The sequence below is a fragment of the Scomber japonicus genome, chromosome 12 (genome assembly GCF_027409825.1).
Source record: "Scomber japonicus isolate fScoJap1 chromosome 12, fScoJap1.pri, whole genome shotgun sequence".
In the NCBI taxonomy this organism is placed as follows: Eukaryota; Metazoa; Chordata; class Actinopteri; order Scombriformes; family Scombridae; genus Scomber; species Scomber japonicus.
Genome location: NC_070589.1, coordinates 13,339,639 through 13,362,185, shown reverse-complemented (window position 1 = coordinate 13,362,185; position 22,547 = coordinate 13,339,639). Strand labels below are relative to the sequence as shown.

Below are 22,547 nucleotides of genomic sequence, written 5' to 3'. Positions count from 1 at the left end.
CTTCAGGCTTCATAGCAGGTGAATCAGTCTGCTGAAGAAGCCATAGCAGAACTGGGCAAACACACAGAAGTGTGTGCACAGTACGCGCACTCATTGTGTGTGTGTGTGTGTGTGTGTGTGTGTGTGTGTGTGTGTGTGTGTGTGTGTGTGTGTGTCCATGCTTTGCAGTCTGTGTGTGCTCCCAGTGGAATGGTAAGTGGAATGTAGTGAAACACATTTATGAGACTGAGAGTGTAAACAGTACAGGACAGATGTCACTCGGTGGATTCTTCCACTGGAACACTTTTCGCTCCATGACCATCCTGTATGGTCCCTGTCTATATAATCACCCCTCTCTCTTTCTCTCTCACTCTCTATCCCTCCTCCTCCTCGCGGAGGAACAAAAAGACATCTGAGCTATGTGGATGGGGAAGAAAAATCACAGCACTTTGAACAGCGGCCACTGCGCTCCGGTTTCAGAGTCTCTGACAGGCGGAGCGGCGCGCTGTTTTTACGCATAGCCTCCAGTCCTGCGGGGCATTGTAGACATTGTTTAGTAGCTGTGTAGTAGACTCCTGAGAAGACACCGCAGCGACAGAAGCTCTGATAACCGGATACCCGAGTCCTGAGTAAGAGCATTTTTAGAAAGCAAGTCAGGTACATTTGGAGACGCTGCGTAAAGGCGTGACGCATGGACTTTTCGCTTTCGCGAAAGATATTTTGACAGAACAGCGTTTTTCTTCTGAATTTGAACTTCACTCACAGACCAATTGATACACAAAAGAAGAAGAAAAAGACATTTTCTCGTTGATCCCGTCCTTCATCAGGAGCCGCGCACTGAGTCTCCCCGGAGGTCTTGATATCGTCTCGTCCTTGACTTCTTCTTTAAAGAGACGCAGAACACGTTGTGAGAAATTTACTCATTATTCCTACGAACTGTTTGGAGGCAAGACTGAACAGGTTGCTGGAGGTAAGAAGACGGGGAGTCATGCCTGAAAAACTGGCTTCATTTCATTAGACGATGGGACGTTGAAGTGTGACATTTGTTACACTTCTGACTGTTTATCTGTCCTCTCCCGCCCACAGTGTTGGCTTGTTTATCTCATTGCAAACAATCTCTTACTTAATTAGATTTTATAGGCTTTGGTGTACATGCGCCAGGCGGTTGTATAGTTTATTTTCACTGTCCCGGGAGGCTTTCCGACTGTAAAATATCCATCCTAACGACTAATTTGGCCTTGGGTTCCAACCTAAAAATTGCATTTCTTGAAACAACTGAAATACCTTTGATATAACACAATTTATTTCCAAAAAGAGCGGGATTTGTTTCATATTTTTGGCGGTGGCAGATGAACAAAGTGATATTGCTTCAGTCAGCTCACAAAGTGGCAGCTGATTTTATAAAACACTTAATTCGGGAAATTGGTTAAAAACTGTTTGAGAAACTTTGAGAAACCCAAACTTAAATAGCTCTTACAAAACTTGAGAACAATATGAGAGTTCGTAGGTCTTATCTTCATTAACCACCCTCTGTGTTCTTGTTCAGGGTGCTGAGATTCTGCAAGGAGCCGTGACAGGAGACCGGTCAGAGAAAAGGATTTTGGGCCACGCAAAAACTAGGAGGAGGCGCCTCTCGCGTTGAAGCAGCGCCGCTTTTAGATGGATTCTTCATGTTTGCTTCAGCCTCAGAGGAGACAGCCTGCTCTGAAGAGTTGTACGCTGTGACAATCAGGCGAAAAGCATGACACATCATAGTGTATGGATAGCCAAAAACATGACCTGCACCCAGCGTGGGACAAGCGTCTTTCCTGTCCTCTCCGGTGCGCACTTGGAGCAGAGCGTACACAGGACAGCTGGTAAGATTCCATAAGGATGTCTTTATATTGATTTCATTAAAATACATTGAGAGATGTCAAAGTTTTCAGATTAATATTGTTGAATATCACTAGTGATTCCCTGCGCAATGCTGCTGTGATGTCATTTGTCAGGGCTCTTGTCTTTCTGTTTGCTGTGACAACACTGGAGTGGCTGTTTGATTTCTTTTCACATAAGTGTTTTTTTTTTTGTTTTTTGTTTTTTGCTGAGCTCCGAACCTCCGTGCTCGCACCTGCCAGCTGTTTTAGACTCTTTTCACTCTCGAGGTCACCGTGACCTGGATTCAGAGTTGGATTTAATTCAGTGTTTATTGGAAGTGTTCGTGAGACGCCCTCTGGGAGGAGGATAGTGGTGAAGGTGTTTGTTTTCTGTGTTTTATGGAGGGAAGTTTCGTGATTTGTGGTCTGAAGGTACGAGAAGGTGATTCTGAAAAAGAGAGAAATATAAATCTCTCTCTCTGTGTGTGTGTGTGTGTGTGTGTGTGTGTGTGTGTGTGTGTGTTCTTCTGGCTGGCGAGGAAACAGTGGCAGTCAGGAAGTCTTCCAGTGTGACCCTCTTCTGTGGTGGGCTGCAAATCTAAATATCAAAGTGCTGGTCATACACAGAAACACACATACATACAGACAGAGAGAGAGAGAGAGAGAGAGAGAGAGAGAAAGAGAGAGAGAGAGAGAGAGCTACATCTATATCCCTCCCCTTTGGTACCTCTGAGGGTTTCTGTGGCAGATGAAGTCTTTAAGCTTCAGGTATTTTGACATGCTGGAAGTCAAGCGAGTTTCTTTTCAGTCTCACATGAAACTGTTTTGATCGTGTCAGCAGTGATACAGTTTTAGGATCTCAAGACTTAATTTTTATCATCATCACACCTACAGTTTCAGTTTTTGGTGCTTTCCATCCCAAACTGTGCAATCTGTCCACATTGGTCCTCTTAAAGATGAAGAAACATGATGCCTCACTGACTCATAGTCATAGATGAACTTTCATAGTTAACGCCTGACTCAGTGACCCACTGACTCACACATTCATGTACATACAATGTCACTCATGCATGCACAACACAGGCCAGGCTTAGTTGGAGGACTGCTGTTCAGTTGAATCCTGCTTTGGTTTGGTTTTTCCTTTTCTCAGTGTGAGTGTGTGAGAGTTTTGAGACTTGTCGCACATGGCCAGCAGGCATTCCTCTACTAAATGCCTGTAAAATGTGCATAAGACATGTCGTGAAACAACCTTGTTTTTCATCACTGGTGTCTCCTAAAATCTCAGGTTTGCTCTCCGACTGAACATGAGAGCATCGCCTCTGCTTCAGGCATCTCACACTCCCCCGTCACACTGCCACAGCTTTCACTTCCTGCAGTCAAAGGTCACAAGGTCAGCGGCCCTGTCGAGGGTCAGGTACGGCAGGGCCGGCTTGTTCTCTTTACCAGCAGCCTCCTGATGTGTGGTCTGGTTTGTTTTAACTGGCATGCGGCTTTACGAGAGCAAGCGTGCCGTTTGTTGGTGTTACAGGTTTAACTCTTCTTTTGCTCTACTCTGTGCTGCTCCTCAGACTCACCAAAAGTCAGTTAAACACTTGTAATAAAAATGACAAAATAAGTTATCGTTATTACCACTTATTTATATAGAAGGATTCTCATAAATGTATTTTGGAGCCATTGTGGCTATAGACAGACTCTGACACAGTTTTTCCTTCTCTTCCAGTTGTCTTCATTACTCACTAAGCATTCAGAGTTTTTTTTAATAAACAATAAATATTCCAAAATGATTTTTTTTAAAGTGTTCATGACCATATAGGGTAGTTTTCCTGCTGACCTTGTCTTCATTTAACTAGATAAGCTGTAATGCTCAGCTTCTGTAATCGGATCAATTAGAAGTAGATTTGCAGAATAAACCTTTTCCTACCTGTCTCAGTAGGAAATTAATAGTTGTAAATAATAAAATAAATGTTGGCTGAATTCCATGTAGCTGCTTCAGTTTCAGGGTCCTGGTGTTGTGCATGATGTCTCGCTGTGACAGTGTCATGGTTTACTGGGACACTTGAACGCAGCAGAGTCATTGTTAATGTTGGCATTTTTCAGTCTTGCATTGCTGGGTGACAAATTGAGGAAGAATTAGTTTAAATGGCTCAGAAAACAATATATCTATACTTAATAAAATTAAGATTTGCTCCTTAATGACCTTTAATTTACAATGTAGTTTTCATTCTTTTGACCTTGTTCTTCCAATAACCAAATTAAGTATAATGCCTGGATTTCTAAATCTGAAGTCATCATTTTGTCCATTTTCAGGATCAAACACTGGGCTCGACTAATCTATAGATTGTTTAAACATCCAATAAAGTCCAGAGTCTTGTAATATAACTTTAATTGCATCGTAAACCTTACTCACTAAAGAATAATAAAGATAGAATCGAGAGCTTGTAAGAATCCCGAAAACAAATACAAAGTAAGAAAAGACCTTAAAGTACAGGTTCATATTTTTGAAACAATGATCAGGTGCCCATATGAACACTGAAAGAAGTTTTGCTATCATTCCTCCTGCTAATACTGACCAATAAAAGATTGTTTCTAAATGTGCTCTCAATGTAAGTGATGAAGAACAAAATCCAAAGTCCTTATTTTGTGCAGAAATCTATTTAAAAGTTTATTTGAAGTTGAAGTGAGGCTTCAAGAGTCTGAGTTAGTCAAATTATCTGGATATCTTAGAATTCACACTATTTTATTTTGAAAGTGACAGTCACAGGAAGGAGGATTTGGTAATACAACTATAACTTGGAAAGACAACGACTTGATATTGACTAATTCTGATGGCTGACACTTCACATTAGCTTTAAATGAACTTTTAAACAAATTTCTACACAGAAGGTCAACCGTGGATTTTGTCTCCCATCACGTACATTGTAAGCACCTTTTTTTGGCTTGTATGAACAGAAGGGATGATTACAGCAAGAAAAAAACTATTTCAATGGTCATTTGGGCATCTGAATGTTGTTTTAAGACAGACTTGAAAAACAGAATCCATCCTTTTATGTTGAAATGTACAGATTTCTTAGAAGGAACAAAAACTATAGAGATACATAAAAAGCATCATTAACACTGACAGGTTCAACAGATTCAAGCTTTTTATACCTTATACATGGACTTAAACGTTCAACCATTAAAGAGGTGTACATTATTTTCATATTAGTGGAAATCAATTATTAAAAGATGGATGTTTGCTCAGCGCAGGGAGCCTCGTCTTCAGCTGGGCCTCAGTCTCGGCGTGTAACATTACTCTGGTTGTTTTGTCCTGGCGCTAATGGAGAGAGTGCGGTGAGAGAGATTGATTATGCAACCTGAAGTGCCACAGGGCAACTTCAATCTGGAAGTGCTTAGAGTATGCAGCGAACCACAGTGATTCCTTCAGGGCAAATTGAAGGAGGCATGATCTGACAACAAGGAATTTCAATTTGTTAGATGTATTCCTTCAGACAAATGCTTCCCATGCTACTTCTGTTCTTTGGGTTCCTTGCTTTTGTTACAGCGGACAATCTCGTGTAAGTATGCCGGGGGAATTATTTCTTTTCTCTGATCTTGAATTGTTTTGTTGTTGTTGAGCACTTTGGCTTCTTCAAGTTCAAACAGCTTAAATTATTTAGAACAAAGCAGCAGTTAATACTTTTGGAGCCGCTGATGAAACATAAAGCTAACTCCTGTCCTTATCGTAAAATCTCCCTCCTTAAAACAACTTTTTCTCAAAATGCAGAAGAATGTTAACTAGCCCGGTGCAGTGTTTGTGTCTGTGAGAGCCTTTTTTTGATACAATAAGCTGTATTCTTCTAAAATTAGAGGGTCAGATTCATTAATCATAGCATCTGAGGGTTGCTTTGAACTATCAGGCCAGGTCATTAAACCCAGTCTGTCTGGGGCACAAGCGGGCGACACGGAAACACTTTGGAGAGCGCTGGTTCACCCAGACACAAGTCACACTAATAATGACCAGTGTGTGTGTGTGTGTGTATGTGAGTGTGTGTGTGTGTGTGTGTGTGTGTGTGTGTGTGTGTGTGTGTGTGTGTGTGTGTGTGTGTGTGTCACTGATGGCCACTTTTCTGAGTGCTACTCTTGGGCTCAGTGTGGGCTTAATTTGGAGAAATAACAACATGAGATGGGAGCAAGAAAAGGTCGTGAGGGTGGGAAACTGGATTTCAGTGTGTGTGTGTGTGGTTTTGTATCAAAGGTGTGTGTATGTGTGTGTGTGTGTGTGTGCCTGCACATTGCAGTGGAAATATCTGTTATACAGAATGTGTTTGAGAAAGAGGAAAAAGAAAGAAACAAAAAGGCGCCTGGGTCGAATCTGTTTCCCTCTGTCCTCTTTGCGGCCTTTTCAGTGCTGCCGTCCTCTTTACAAACACCGGAAAGTGAAATCTTACCCTCTGATCACCGCTCCAACACCGCTAAAATGTGTTCCCATTTAAGGTGAAGCTAACCCAACCGCTCTCTGTGTGGCTTCCTTTTAAAACCAACTTAATCAGGCAGGAATTTGGGTTATTAAGGTCAGACACTGGGGAAACTGCCTTAGTGAGAAACAATGTGAAGGAGAGCGAGACGGTGAGGACACAGATGTGTCGCATCAGGAGGCCGTTTTTACCTCAGTGCTCATGGGGGGAAAATGGCCCAGCTCGGCAGATGATGGTGTCCCAACCAATTTATCTGATCGGGTCACAAGACACGTATAAGTCTGTTGCATTTTGGGTCTCTGTATGGGTAATTAGTGCTAACTGCACATTAGCTAAACTTTCCAGTGACCCTGCACGCTTAATCTTGTAGAGGCCATTGTACATCATGGACATTACAGCTGATGTGGAAAATCCTACATCAGGTTCATTATAGCTCCTTACTGTACCAGAAACCCTTCACTGTTCATGCTTCACCATTTCTAGCATTGATTCAGTTCTCTGGTTGTGTACCCTAAACCATTTCAAAGATGCTTTTTTTAAATGTTCTGTCATTTATGTTGTTATAATGCTGGATGTTCATGTTCATGTTACCTGAAAGTCGAACACCAAGGCTTCAACTGATTACTGTTACTTCCTCTTCAAAATGACGCCAGATCATTCTGTTGTCTTCGTTGCTATGGTTCCATGGGTTATTTGTGTTGTCTGCTTACATATTTTGGATCGGAATTGAACATGTCAATCAAAATAGGGTGGAGACTACTATCATTTTGTAATGCTCTCTTGGTTGCCAAATGCCCCATAGTGCCTGTGTTTCCTCTGCTGTGAGCTATATTGCAGCGATTATGCTTCACAGTGAGAACATGTTTCCATTAGTGGAGTCAGGTGGCTTTAGTGGCAGCTCTCTCCCTCTTTCTGTCTTAAGGGTTGAAGCTCCAGGTTAATGTGCCGGTCACATATGACACTTTTACATACTGTGAAAACGTGTACTTTATCGTGCTTGTTGTGACCCCCCCTGATCCCAGCTCCATGATGACCTGCAGTAACGTTCCTCAGCACCTTTGGCAGCTTGAACCTGCTCGTGTGAAGGTGTTAAACCAGAACTGTTACACTTCAAACACATTGTTCCCTGTGGAAAGTGCTTTATTTATCCCACGGAAGAACCATTAGACACCTGGAGCTCTTGTCTCTTTGGTGTGGAGAGAAAGCTGCAGGGTCAGTGAAATAAATCGCTAATCACTCAGGTTTATCATCAGACAACCAATAAGTTTACCTCTAATAGGTACTTCTAATGAGGTCCAGGTTGTATCGTCGAACCCTACAGGCAGTGCTTGAAAGAAGTACTGCTTCCCATAATCTGTGGCTACTTAACCCTTCACAAGCACATAATCTACAATAGTCATCATAATAATGTGTATGATGCATTTTAAAGCTCCTAAAGATTTTTATATTAACACTGGATCATATGAAGAGATGTAATATTAATAATAAATAAATATAAATAAATATTAAAGCTGTTGTTTATAGTGACCCAACTCTGCTTTATGGAGTGTTTTAGCATCTTTTAGCTCACTGTTTTGACTTTACAGCCTGCAACTTTCCTGTTTTGGTTCCCTCTACACAGCTCTCATCAGTTAAAGAGCTAGATATTTTGCTCAGGAGACTGAATATTAAGAGAGAGACATGACTTCAAATGAATGATAATCTTTCTCTGTTTCTCTGTGTGTGTGTGTTGGATGTGTAAATAAGCAACTGATAGCCAGTACGTTAGTCATATCTCATAAACTAATGTAGCACATGATGAAAAACAGTAGGACTATTTATATATACCTTAACATTTTTTGAATAATCACTTAGTCAGACAGTGAAAAATGCCAGTCACAACATCCCAAAACCCAAGGTGACATCTTCACATTGCTTGTTTTGCTCGACCCAACAGTCAATGAAATTCAATTTATATGTAATACACTGTGATGCAAAACTGATGAAGACATTTGAGAAACTGAAACTAGCAAATGTTTTATATTTTAGCTCCAATGTCATAAATGATCAATTGATAATCAAATTTGTTGGAGATTCATTTCAATTTTCAATCAATTGTCCATTCAGTTAATCAGTAAATTAATTTGCCACTAATAAATGGGTGAATAGCACCTGTCTTGAACATGTGGTTCTTGGTGAGAGATTGGAATCAAACCCGGTTTGTGTTACTCACAGTCACGCTCGCTGATCCTGACAGCTTATTCCTCTCAGCTAACCGATGTTCTCCTCCCTGCTCATTTCTCTCTCACACTTTACGTACCTACTTTTTCTGTTACTGGCCCGACAGATTCTCAGACATGTACGGCCTCAGATGTTGTCAGTCGGGTTAATAAAACCTCCTGGTGGGAGAAACGCAGCGAGGGGTGAGGTCACATAGATTCCCTTCACTCTTCACCATCCTCCTCCAGGCTCTGTAATGTCCACACCTCTGATTACCCCGGCCTCCTCCTCTATGTTTGAGTGTGTGTAGAAGAGAAATTGATGAAGATAGGGTGTATATGTGTGTGTTTGTGGCAGAGAAATTACTATGAGTTAAAGAAAGGACAATTAAAAGGGCAACAGACAGAAAGAGCGAGGCGGCGTGCACTCATGTGTGTGTGTGTGTATTTCATGGGAGGGAGTATGGTTGAGGGGCCTACCTACCTATTTGAACCGAGGCATGGGATCTGCTATCTGTTTCTCATTTTGGCGGCGCTCTGTGGTTTTCCAGCAGTGACAGGCCTCAGAGTGGAAACTGGCACTAACGAGCAATTACATCCTGCCTGGCTGCCAGGGATTATGGGATTACAGACTGACTGGTCCTCAGTCTGCGCTCTCTTTCTGCACTCTCATTTGGCCATTCCCTTGCTTCCCTGTGTTCAGCTTATCTTTACTTTTAGACTTCTCCCATTTAATGGTCCAATTATCTTTTTCTCCATTTTCTTTTACCTTGGAAAAAGCCCCATTCTCCTTTTTCATTCTCCTTACGCTTCACCTTTTTCTCCTTGTGTCTTTTTTCACCCCAATATGTATTATCTTATCGCTCCTCCTCTAGTTTTTTTTACTGTGACTTTGTGGCTGCTTTGAATAGTTATGACATGCTGTCATTAACTGCTGAAGAGTGAAATTGGTTTAGCCAGAAAGGAGACGATAGCACATTAAACAAGAGAAAAATATATTTAATGTGTATGAAGCATTAAGTGAAGTGTCATTAAAATGAAAAGGTATTTATTTATTTTCATTATTGATTAATCTGGTGATTATTTTATTTATTAGTCCATAAATTGCTTTGTCTATAAAAGTTAAAAAAATTGTGTTCTTTATAATTTACCACTTCTTCAAATGTCTCGTTTTATCTGACCAACAGTCCAAAACTCAAAGATATTTTGTTTAAAATCATGTACAATAAAAAAAGCTTCATATTGTTACACTTGAGCAGCTGAAGCCAGCAAATGTTTGGCATTTTTACTCCAAAATGAATGATTGTTTAAAATAATTAGGGTTAAACTACTAGACATAGCCCTGAATCAGAAGTTTGTTTCTTAAAAAACTGTTTAAATAAGGATAAAAGATAAAACAAACACGCATGTCAGATTGTGAGTGCTTAGCGTTAAACCCTGAAGCCATCGACTGTCAATAGAATGTCACAAGCAAGATTAGAGGAAAGTTCTCACACTGCTCTGGATGTATGTATGCAGAGCAGATTTCACAGATTTCTCAGTGTCTGGTAGTGATCAGACGGCTCTCCTGGTGTTCTGCCTCTCTCTCCCGCATCTCCTCTTACACTGCAGGTGTCTTTTACTGAGCCAGCGGTGATTTACTGTACCCTGTTTTCCTCCTCGCTCCTGCAATCAGGCACCGCGGTAGTGACAGGTTAAAGCTGGAGGTCAGAACATTTCGCGTACGTGCATGCGCGCACAGCAGAGAACAATATTGTGTCTCTAATAGCAGGTCATTATCAGAGAAGTTTGGCTTTTAGAGAGAGGTGAAACACCAGAGAGCTCAGAGCTTTCTTTCTTTTCTTTTTTTCCTTTTTTTTTACAAGGTGAGAGGTTTATAGAGGCACTGTGGGCAAAACCCAGGTCTGAGGATGTAATAGTATACAGTAGGCACCAAGATCACTAATCAGAAACACATTTATATTATGTTGCCCTGCTTTCTTTCATAGCAAACACGTGTCTCTGCTGGAAATAGCAATAATAATAAAAGTCTGAATGATATCTTTAACAGTAATAAAATTGTTGATTTATTGTATTACTTTTGCTGCCGTACAAAGGCAGACAAAGACAATGATGTTGGCTAAAAAGGAAGTCAGCCAAATGTGTAATAGATTTACAAGTTGTAAAACCTTCATTGTATGCCTTAGGCTGATTATTAATAACTGTCACAGATTTTATGAAACCTTAAACAAAATCAGCTTTTTTGTCCATTTGAACAAGTTAAGTAATTTAATACATTATTCTATAATTGAAAACAAATGTGTGTTTAAAGGCTGCTTGAACCACATCATAACATACTAATTCTGCCGAGTTACAGTCAGATGCTGCAGAGACAGCAGTTACTGCTACTCTGCAACCCTAATTATCTTTTTGCAGGACTAGTTTATCTGGTATAACTATTTGCATTATGATAAGATTTAGATTTTATTTTTGTAGTATAAAAAACTCAATTACTGAAGCATTGGAACATCTAAATGTAACGCAGGAAAACAGAGAAATGTAGATAATTTAGCGTTAGCTGTGACTATTTCACCTGCTAGCCTAAACTAGCCAGACTGCAGTCACTACAGTTTCAATTTTTCTCTTGTTTCCTAATTATTGAACATTCCTTTCCTGCCCGAAAACACATTTCTGTGGTTTAATATTTTTTTAAACAATTCTGGCCTTAACTCAACCTTGACTGACTGTTGCTGTGTTTTGACTTGTAAATTGATAGACCAAATGCTGGCAAAACTGATGTCCCTGGTTTAGTGCATCCTGCTCCTTTGTGAGTAAATTCAGTGAAATAATGGTGCATTTGGACTGGCCGCCTCTGTTTTAAAGCTAATATCCTACTCCTACCTTATAAATATCCTCAAAACAAAGTCCACATTCATCCTGTCCAAGCACTTAAATAGTATTTGGAATTACAGTGAACAGCAGAATAAGCTCTGGAGATAGTAACTGGCTCCATCTTTATGGGTTGTCTCTGCTTAGGGAGGCCTTACCCTGCTGCAGACATCCAGCCTGATGAACAAACCAATGGCTTTAATCAGCCACTCAAGGAAGAAACACACGCTCTGTTCTCTAAACACGCATAGAAACACACATGAACTTTGTTGGATCTGAATCGTTACATATACACACACCATCAGCAGGCTTGTGTCAGTCTGGAGCTCTTTAGGACCAGTGTCCCACTCCTCCTCTTCCTCTTCTCTCCACCCCTCAACCCCCCCACTCGCCTCATCCTTGAAAAGGCTGGAGGCGTCGAGCTGTAAACAGCTCCAGAGTACCCAAGTGAAATGAACCAGCAGACAGGCCCATGTAGGCTCCCAGCTTGCTGACCTAAAAGGAGCTAAACACTCCCAGCTGTGGCATTAGGGACTCAGAATGGCACCTCTCCTGAGACCCAGTGAAGATCTGTGGAGGAAGGCCTGCACGCTGCATCCCCCTCTGTCCCGCCTCACACTGCTGTCAGGTTTTAAATCAGCTCAGAGACAGAGGGAGACGGAGGGCCGAGGAGTCAGCACAGTTTGGTTTTAGGTTGCAGCCGTGGTGTGTACTCTGTCTGTCTGCCTGAATTATGCTCACTTTGTCTCTTTGTCCCCCTCTCACCCCTCACTGTCTGTAACTTTACTTCGCAGCCTTTTCTCTCGACTGGATCACTACAGCTGGACTATGCAGGATTGCATAAAAGCATCAACTGTTCTTATCATGACCTGTGATCCGTAACGCTTTGTCAGTCTTCCATCTCAGAACTGCTGGGATTGTTTTTGACTTTTAAATAAACATGGTACACTACATATCAGTGAAATCTAGATGAACAGTACATGCTTGAATACGTTACTATGGGTGTATGGTCTTGCCGTAGTTCAGTGCCAAAGTTATACAAAGCATTTCAGAGATGACAGATGTGGTTTAAAAGATGTTGGGGGTATCTGTAGACATAATGTTGTTACACAAATCTGTTTTTCATGTTGCATTTAAACAGGTTAGACATTATTGCTGATGGCCAAATCTCAAAATATGAAGTAATGAAAAGTCAAAGAAAACAAGATGTCTTCGAAGATTTGTGCATTGATTTGGCGTCTGTGAGACTTGGTGGGAGGGCTTGCTTGACACCAGCAACAGCATGATCACCTTTGTTTTCAGTCCTGACTTTAGAGTAATCAAAACTCTCAAGTCTTAAAAAACAGAGGCACAAAAACTCTTTAAAGTATGATTATTAAGATAATTAGGAGCAATCTCATAATTGTTTAAGTCATTTATCAGGCAAAAATGCCAAACGATCACTCATCACTTTAGCCTTTTAAATGTGAGGACCTGTTGCTTTCCTCTGTTTATGGCAGTTTTCAACATACAAAGTGAAATGTACTACAAGTTGGGTGAGCAGTCACTTAGTGTTAATGTTAAATGTTTTGACCTATCATCAGTCCCTGCAGTGTGTGTGTTTGAGCGTGAGAGTGCAGAAAAGTGTACAGGTTCATCAGGGGGGCTTTACCTCAAGCACTAGTGTTTCATTGAGTTGGACCCACAACACCGAGGCTTCACAGTGTGTTCAAGCATCCCAGAACCACACTACATTCACTTCTGTCAACATACTAACAGAATCTCCAGCTAGCTAGCATATTGCCATCACTGGTAGCATGCTGCATGACCCGCCATGTCATTATGAATATAATATACATGCCTAGGAAGCCCTTAAAAATGATATAATTGCTATTTTTTTGTAATAGCAATGTATCAAAGGACCAGAATTACAGAGGTGTTACTCATAGTGATGAGTGGACAGAGCATCATAACCCAATTCTGCTGCTCCCCTTGGCTTTACAGAGATTTATAAGTTTCATTTCATTGTTTGGCAGCCTGGCTATGACTTTGCTGTTTTGGTTCACTCTCACCACTCTCAACACTATGAGACACAGTTTACAGATTTCTGGTGAACATTGTGAAACATTTAGCAGCAAAAGATCTAGAAATTTCCCTTAGAAGTTACGACAGACCACAAACAGCTAAAAGAGAGTGAATACTGTAATTTCACTCAGCAGGTGGACAGAAACATGACTCGTAATGAATGATAATGATGCTCCATAACTGCTGAATGTGTAAGCAACAGCTTGAGAATAATTGAACATATTAATGTGATACGTCACAACTTGTTCACAACTTGTTTCCATTGCCCTCAAGTGGCCAAAAAAATCGGTTAATTGGTCAATTCAAGTTTAAAGTGCTGAGAAGAATGGAAATTTTAATATCTACAATTTCATGAGAACTGTATAGTTGGACATTTTTGAGGAGGATCCTGTGATACAGTCAAAAGGTCCAGAACAGCTACTTATTGACCTTGGTACAAATCTTTTCAACTGCTGTTTCCAAGATCAAAAATGAACTTTCGATCTCAACTTAATACATACTACATATTTGGGTTTAAACCCCGTTAATTTCTTCTCATACTTTTTTACAGTATTTCTTTCTGTGCCAATAAACTGATGCAACATAGACGAGGAACATCTACAAACATGATGCTCTGATCTCCGCCGTTATGGATGGGTGGCACTCTGCAGCCAGTGCAACTCTCCACACTGCACGTACTATATATAAACATCTCTATCCGTGACACTTCTTATCACCTGTCCTGCATCTCTGTGGTTTTTGTCCAGGACCTCCGCGAAGTGCTCTCGCTATGCCTGGTTCCCCCTGCTTGTACCTCTGCCACAGGAATAACCCTGAAGAATGCCTTTGACAAGTATATCGCAGATGTTGCCTTTTGTTGCTGGACTGAGGCTGTTTGCATGACTGTATGAACTGACAAGCCAACACTAGCCACACTAGCTGGCAGCAAACACTGGTCTTTTACTGAAGCGGCAACAAACACGCCATACTCGTGCATTGAGGACGTGATTTATGTGACATGTCGGCTTGCTCAGGGGCCCACAGGGCTGTTTTTTTTTTTACAGTATCTGGACAATTGTGAATGTATAGACTTCATATTGCCCGCATATTGTGCCTTTAGTTTATGTTACCCTTTTCAAAGGGAGTTCTGGGAAGGGGAAAGTTGACAGAGTGAAGCCTTGTTCTTGTTCTTACATTCCTCTCTCTTTCTCTTTCTCTTTCTCTCCAGGTGGGACCAGGTGGAGGGTTCGGAGGAAGGATAGACAAGAGATTACTTCTGTAATGTCAGCCAAGGCCAAGGTATGTCAGGAACAGACGTCACTGCCAAAAGAGCACCCTGAAATGTCCCTGTCTTTCTTTATCATACTGTTTGTCTTCCTGTTGTCATTTATCTCTTTTTTTCATCTACTTTTCTTCTCTTCTTCCATTCATCTTTTTTTGTATTATTCTTATTTGCCATCATCTTCCATGAAATCACCATCTCTGCAAATAACCTCCCCTTATCATTTTTCATTTCAACTCTACAGACCTCTATAAACCAGAGGATGAGTTATGTGTGGGTATAAATTGTTAATGAAATCCATTCCCACCAGCCTCAGAAGTGAGCTTTCCATAAAATTATGTCAGAGCTGAGGCTTTCATTGCTAAATTATAAGCCAGTGGACAAAGTTTGATCCGGGGACGAAAGGAAGCAGAGTTATTTGACTTAAGAGTAAATTAGATCACTTTAGATGGAAAAGGATTAAGTAAGACTAGCTGTTGCTCCTTCATATAGCTTCTGAATTTGATGTGCTTACATGAGTATTATCTCATTGTCCTTATCAGTTTTTTTGTCTGTATAGCATCCTGACTGTGACTATCTTTACTTTGTATGTAAGCTTACTTATGAAAGAAAAGAGCTTAGCTTAGCATAAAGACTGGAAACAAGGGGAAATAGCTCGCCTGTCTGTGTTAAATGTAAAGGTATGTTTATGTAAACAATGGAAAAAATCTCCAAGCATTACATAAAAGGTGTTTTGGTTCAGTCTCACTGCTATCATCAGCTTTGTCTCCAGCTGTTTCCAACAAAAAAGTATGCTACCTGCCCAGCATCACATGACAGACACAGTTAGCATCTAGCTGGTGTGTTGCTTTTAGCAGCTAAAGAGCCAAATATGTCCCTCAGTAATTGGAGGAGACAAAAACAGAGCTGAAAGAACAGTAAATATGGGACATAGACTCATCACATGGACCTGAAACATGAATCCAAAATAATGCTAATTATATCATAAATGTTAACATTGTACCAAAGTACTTCATAAAGTACCATTTAATGAAAAAGCTACTCAAGAAGTTAGAGTCCTTGTAGTAAGTTACTGGCAACTGCCTTTTTAAGGCAATCCTTGGCTTCATTTGCACATTTATCATTTGCTAAAAAGTACCTAAAAGTTAATTAGAGAAGTCCCTCTCACATTTGTCCTCTGTCTCTTGAAGGTGCTGCTTTGGGTGCTCCTGTCTCTGTTGCCTCTGGCAGAAGGAGCTCATGTGAAAGCTGGTGCTGGTGTAGCTGGTGTCGGAGCAGACTCGGGCCCTGCTGTGGCCCTGCTGGGAGGCCAGGAGGAGCGAGAGCTTCCTGTGACGCTGCCAGAGGTGGTGGAGGATGAGGAGCAGGAAGACGACAGTGACCCTTACTCTACTTGGCGTGCTCTATATGGTACTGAAGCCCTTATGCAAGTGTAATTTACAGCACATCTGCTGTAGCAGACAGTATTAGAGTGGAAAGAGGGCGCGAGTTTTAGGATCTGCTTTGTATCTCAGCCATCAAAATATATTTCATATGAATTCAAGGAGTGTTTTTTGTCTATTGTATTCACTTGTCATTCTGTCCACCACTCCTTTTATTTCCTCTCTTTATTAGACCCTTTTGTAATGGATGAGGTAGATGACCATCCCAGTAGTCGCTGGGTGGGGCGCTCTCCAAGATCCTCCGACCCCTCTGAACCTCCACCCAAGGGATCACCAAAGAAAAAGAAGAAGAGGAAGAAGAAAGAAAAGGAGGAAGAGGTAGAGACAGGAAAAGGAGATAGAAGGGGTAAAGGTAAAAACAGGCAGCCAAAGCAGAGCAGCAGGGACTGCCGTGTGGAGAAGAGAGAGATGAAGGTTCGGGACCTGGGACTGGGGTTTGACTCAGATGAGATTGTCCTCTTCAAGTTCTGCGTGGGCTCCTGTCAGTCTTCGCGAACAAACTACGACTTGGCACTGAGAGCCCTGCTGGAGAATGGCTCGCTCCCCCGGCGTACTACCCGCAAGGTCAGCAACCACCCCTGCTGTCGGCCTGACCGATATGAGCCAGTTTCCTTCATGGATGCGCAGACCACATGGAGGACCATCCAGTCATTATCCGCTGCCAGCTGCATGTGTATGGGCTGAAGAAATTAACGAGGGAGAGGGTGACAAAAAGGGGGAGAGTAGCTGCTTCCCCCTCTTGAACAGAAAGGAGTCAAGAGGCTCAGTGTGGATGGTACAGTACGTACAAGAAAGCCGGGGTGCATGGAAGAGCCAGATGGGGGTGCTGTAACACACAGAGCAGAGGACGTGATGGAGGCCGCTTGTTAGCTTCCTGTTAAGGAGGAAGAGGTCTGGGTGCAGCTGAACAACTGAGGGCAAAGGTCAAGATCAGAGCCTGAGGGGGAGGTCATCAGGGAATCACAGTCTGGATTTATTGTTTGCTTCTTCAAAGAGTGAATTGTTTTCAACTGGTACCCAATGCAGTACACCCCAGACCGGTTATTACTCATGAAATAGACTCTTAATGTGTAACAGGACTGTTTTGATTTGGGTGAGACCTAAAGACTGAAGCTCAAGAGATACAAAGAAAAGACACAGTTAAAGGACTGACACTGTGTTTATATGCTGACTCAGACTAAAGAAAGAAAAAGACTGACACAATGTTCACTATTACTCACAGTGAAGACAGCTCCTCCCAGAAGTTCAATATGATTTTTTTTCCCACACAAAAACAGGGACATTATATTTTCTATGTTCAGGTGAACTCATCCAAATGGATGCCATGCATCTTCATGTATTACTGTATAAAAGTAAAAATATATTTATTTCTGATAAATTATTTATTTATTATAGCTTCATATGAGAGCTGTTTTTACGAACTCTATATTGTAGATGAAGATCTATTTATTTCAAGATTCAGATTTCATGTTGACAGTTATTCTGCTCTCGTACATCATTTATAAAGGTGCTGATTTTTTTTCTGAGCTGTCAAATGCCTCATAAACCTGGACTCAACAGCTGATTCTGAGTGGAACGAGACTGGATGCAATTTATGTTTCTGAAATGTGGAAACAAAAACACCAAAGCTTAAATACTTCCTCACATTTCACACCAGATAAACATTTAGACAGAAATCACAATAACAGATTTTAGAAATAAATTGACCTACAGTGAAATGATGTGGTGTACTTAAAAAGAGTATCTCACATATTTGAGTCTGACAGCTGACCTCTACAGTTGTGGCTGATATTGAGTCATTATTTCAGCTTTTCCCAAACTGTAATGGAAACTGAAAATCAGTTTTATGTGTCCAGAATGTAGCATGATGCATTTATACTACAGGACCTCAACATGTCTCATCTTAAAGTGGTTGAGTAATTCAGTTACACACTACCAGTATGTCATGTATTATTATTATTTTATTATTATTATTATTATTATTATTATTATTATAAATTTATTTTTGTATGGCATTATCCTCCAAGGGAATAAAGTTCTTTTTTAATATATACCTGGTTATAACTGTTTATTACATATGACATAACTTCAAACTGACCTTAACGATGATGACACAGTAAAGGATGTAATATAACCAATACTGTTTTTTGCCCTATGCTGATTAACCTGGACTTTTTTATGTTGTTGCGCCACCTGCTGGTTGAAAAAGCACAGGGCAAAATGTTAACTTCATGTCTCAATTTTAAGAAAAAGGCAGTATCCTCTCCTGCCACCTGGCTGTTCAACTGGGAATGTTTGCTATGAATAATAGGATTTCACTTTTCTTTAAACAGCAGAACAGGCAGCGTGCCATCTTCAGTGTCATTTTATTTCTCTGCACGGACCCACCAACACATCCAGCAAACTCCACAGGTCATGCAGCTCACAGCAACAGTTTTTTTCACATTACTTTTTTTCACAGGTGATATGTTCACTTTGACTGGTTTACAGCAGTGGTTATCAAAATATATGCAAATGTGTAATATAAAAACAAGATTAAACAAATGGTATACATTCAGTTTCCCCTGCTTTATACAACACTGTTTAATTGCACAGAGTAGATTAGCAGCATGTAGATAAAAAAAGAGATACAGTGTAATATCAACCCATGCACATGAGTGATACCTGGTATGAATACACAATTGGCACATTTTCAAAATTCATACAATCACACTTTTATTTGTACCCATAGGGTATGCTAATATTTTGTATAACTTCCCCTGTTTGGAAATTGAATACATTGATACCCCGCCCCCTTCCATATCAGCATTCACTGCACACACACACACACACACACACACACACACACACACACACACACACACACACACACACACACACACACACACAAGTTAGGTGAACAATTATACAGACAACGAAACTCCATTTGTGTGGAGCTTTGAGTATTTCTGGCACAGGTTTTCTGGACTTCATCTGAATGGAGAAACATTCTGTTTAAAATTTGAAAAAGAAAAATGTACTGAGCACTAAAGCACTTTAATTTTTATGAGACACATTTCTGCAGGAGGCTAAATGATGATGTGCGAGAAATGCTTGATGACCCAATACTCCTGTTGAGAGGTTGATTTGAGTTCAGTTTCAGCTGCTAAGTGTTGACTCAAGTATTTCATAATTGAAGCTGATATGGATCTTTGATGGATTAAAACCGTCTAGTGATAAATTCACTGATGATGGTGTGAACTTCAACACCTACAGCGCTGATTTTTCTCCAAGTGTAATTTTAAAAGTGTCAGTTTGCGGTCCACCTGACGTAGCTGCTTCTGCTGAGATGTTTTAAAGTGGTGTAAGTAAATTATAAACTGTCTATCAAACGCATTTCCCTGACTGGCAGGAACTCGGTGTGCTGAACGTGCAGGTGACAATGTCCCCTCTTATAATGTGTCCAGAGAGCAGCGATGTGGCGCTGCGTCCTGGAGAAGCCTTCACGGCCGCCTCCTGTTTTGAATCAGCTACTTCTTCCTCACACCCGAGGATCGCGGTGGACTCAATGCCAAACGGGTGGAAGTTGATCCGGGCGGTGTCGCAATCCCACGCTTGTCTCATTGCGAAGTCTGTAAAGGATTCAGTCTTGATGGTGACTCGGTTTTCCATACCGTTCCTGTAGCTGGCTGTGCGTAAAGATGCACAACTTGTGTCGTCACTGTTTAAGGACGGGGGAGAGTGCTGACACCCCACCCAACCAGTATTGTCATCATGTCCCTCTTTAAACCGAGTCACAACCCTCTTCAGCTTCTCGCAGCCCTTTAGCAGCAGGTTCTTCCTGCACAGAATGTACACCCAGGGGTCTAAAATGGGATTGAATGAGGCGAAGCGGATCGCCATCAGGTCACTCCGGTAGTCAGGCTGCCCCCCAGCAGAAATATAAGCAGGGTCATAAAGTTGGTTGACGAAGATTCGCACCTGTCGATACAAACAGAGAGACAGAGAACGTCTGAGATGTAACGAAGTGTAAAAATTAGTAAAGCCCAAAGTATTTGTCACACGCCCTGCATATCATAAAATATATGAATAAAAAAAACAGTTGTCCTTACCACTAGAGGGATGGAGCACACCAGGAAAACGATGGTCATGAAGACCAGAAGCCACAACATTTGGATCTCTGCTGCAGAAGTGACCGACGGCAGCCGAGGGAAGCGGCGACGTGAGCCTCCCTGCTCACACAGCTCCGTCCTCACTATTCCTGTTCTCTGGTTCATCCCCACCAGCGACCTGCACACCGCCAAGTTACACAGAACTGTCACCGCAATCAGCACCAGCATCACTCCGCCGTACAAGAAGGAGTAGCAGGCGCCGAGTGGATCCATCGCCCTCCAATCCAGGAAGCACCAGGTACCTGGAAAGTGTCTGACGTGCTGCCCGAAGCCAAAACTGGGCATAATACACAGTACAATGTTGGCTAAGTAGGTGACCAAGAGCGCAAAGCGCGCCATGGTTCGGTCTATGTGCTGGGAGTAGAAATAGGCATGGTTTATGGCCAAGTATCGCTCCACAGCCATGGCGCACAGGATGGACATCCCAGCTGAGCCGAAGAACAGCATGGAGAAGGAGAAGAAATGGCAGAGCAGGGTGCCTCCTGGCCAGCGGCTGGCCACATAGGTGGCGATCACCACTGGGCTGGTGAAGCATGTGCCCAAAAGATCAGTGATGGCCATCCCGCAAACTAGAGTGTAGAAAGTTGTTTCCTTCTGCTCCTTTTTGGAGATGCACAGCACAACTATGGCGATCAGGTTCCCTAGGACTCCCACGGCGAACATCGTGGCCGAGGTGACCAGAGACTTTGAGTCCAGTCTGAGCGGCTCAGAAACATTCGTGTCCAGTTCTCCAAACCCAAGTGTGTCGTTGATCATTCTTAAAACCAACAATGCACAAGAATTAAAGAGCGGGAACTTTCTCTGATATTCAGAAAACCTGCTCTGGAAATATAGAACGTTACCTTCCAGCTAAAACAAAGTGAACTGCAAGTATTACATGATGAAAATTTTATTTCAGAGAGAACATAAAGTGCATCACTCTTAAGTGATTTTCCTGTTTTGTTCCCAATGCGCCCATATGCAGGTGTGTCTGGTTGTGTTTACAATGCTCTGTGCTGCGGGTATTTAAGCTGTGTGCTGATGTCAGGAGAGTGACGCGCGGGCTGTAGGCTCAGCGGTATAGGCTTCCCATTATCACTTTTCTGCAGTCAAACAATCAATATTCAACACTTTTCATTACTCGACACGTATTAGAAATAAAATGCTAGCAGCACCGGAAACACAAACCCAAGCTCAAAATGCCCATTCACCTTTCGTATCATTTAGTACAAATACGTCAAACTTAAGTAAAAGCAAGGAGCATGAACTAAATACTATGTTTTTATTAAAAGTACTCATAATAACATATGACTATCTCTTACTAGATTTGCTTAAACTTTGCTCACCATTAAATTCTAACCATACTGCTAGATCTACTCTGAATTGAGGCCACATGGAGTGTTCGTCTATCCAATTCACTATTGCAAGATTCCCACGAGTGGAAGAATGAGATGGTTCACCAATAGAAGCGCAGTATTATAATTACATGGGTTTCTGTATACTGGGTAGGTTATTCAGGGAAACAAAAGCAGTCTCTGTAGCCACATACGATCCAGAAATAAATGACACGGAAATGGTGTAGGTCCACTTCAGCACCAAGGTCAGCACCTTCAACACAATCAGCACCACGAACAGAGACAGTCAACACAGTGCTGCTGCTGCTGCTGCTGCTGTTTGAAACCACAAACCCAATATTGGATATTTATATGCCTGGACCGATAGTACAACCAATCGAGACATCTTTCCAATCCATGCATCCAGGGTATTTCTGATATGATTGCTACCCTGTAATTTGATTTCAAAACAGAGCACAGCCTGATAAAGACAAGAGCCCAGATATTGCAGTGAGAAGTTGGCTTTTGGTATTTGGCGCAGCTTTATTATTTTTTTGTTGTTATTTATTTATTTAAATTTGAAACAAGAATTCCTGGCAGCCAAGTGTAACACTGAGGGTTTAAATCTTTCATGTAGTGTAGTGTCTCAGACAGCGACTTAAAACAAGGAAAAGTCTAGCACTAATGAGTACAACGGTGCCAGTCAAGTTGAGCCATGCTTTCTCCTTTTTGCTTGTTAGACATGTTTAGGGTTCAGCATTGAATATTAAGGGAGCTGAATCAACTGAATCAACTAAAATCAAACACATGAATAGCCTACAAATAAATGACTAAATAAAAACTCATCCGGGAATATAAATAAACATCTGAAGAGATAAATAAACATCTAATTGACACGACCAACAAAGGGGGAAAGGAGAGTGGCTTTTTTGTGTTAATTAAAATTACTTTTTAAGTTGATGCT

At 41.4% G+C, this 22,547-nt stretch overlaps 2 protein-coding genes across 2 annotated transcripts; one reads left to right on the top strand and one right to left on the bottom strand.

The window, feature by feature from the left end:
- Window positions 1-1,529: 1,529 nt before the first annotated feature.
- Window positions 1,530-17,851, top strand: LOC128369015 (glial cell line-derived neurotrophic factor). Its single transcript, XM_053329964.1, has 4 exons — window positions 1,530-1,835; window positions 14,624-14,694; window positions 15,868-16,087; window positions 16,292-17,851. The coding sequence occupies exons 1-4, from the start codon at window positions 1,721-1,723 to the stop codon at window positions 16,801-16,803; spliced, it is 918 nt and encodes a 305-aa protein (XP_053185939.1). The 5' UTR covers window positions 1,530-1,720; the 3' UTR covers window positions 16,804-17,851.
- A 1,634-nt stretch (window positions 17,852-19,485) lies between these two features.
- ptger4c (prostaglandin E receptor 4 (subtype EP4) c) lies at window positions 19,486-21,026 on the bottom strand. The gene is made up of 2 exons (XM_053330685.1): window positions 20,211-21,026; window positions 19,486-20,079 (listed from the first exon to the last, which is right to left on the bottom strand). Exons 1-2 carry the CDS (start codon window positions 21,024-21,026, stop codon window positions 19,486-19,488), a joined length of 1,410 nt encoding a protein of 469 aa, XP_053186660.1.
- Window positions 21,027-22,547: the final 1,521 nt, after the last annotated feature.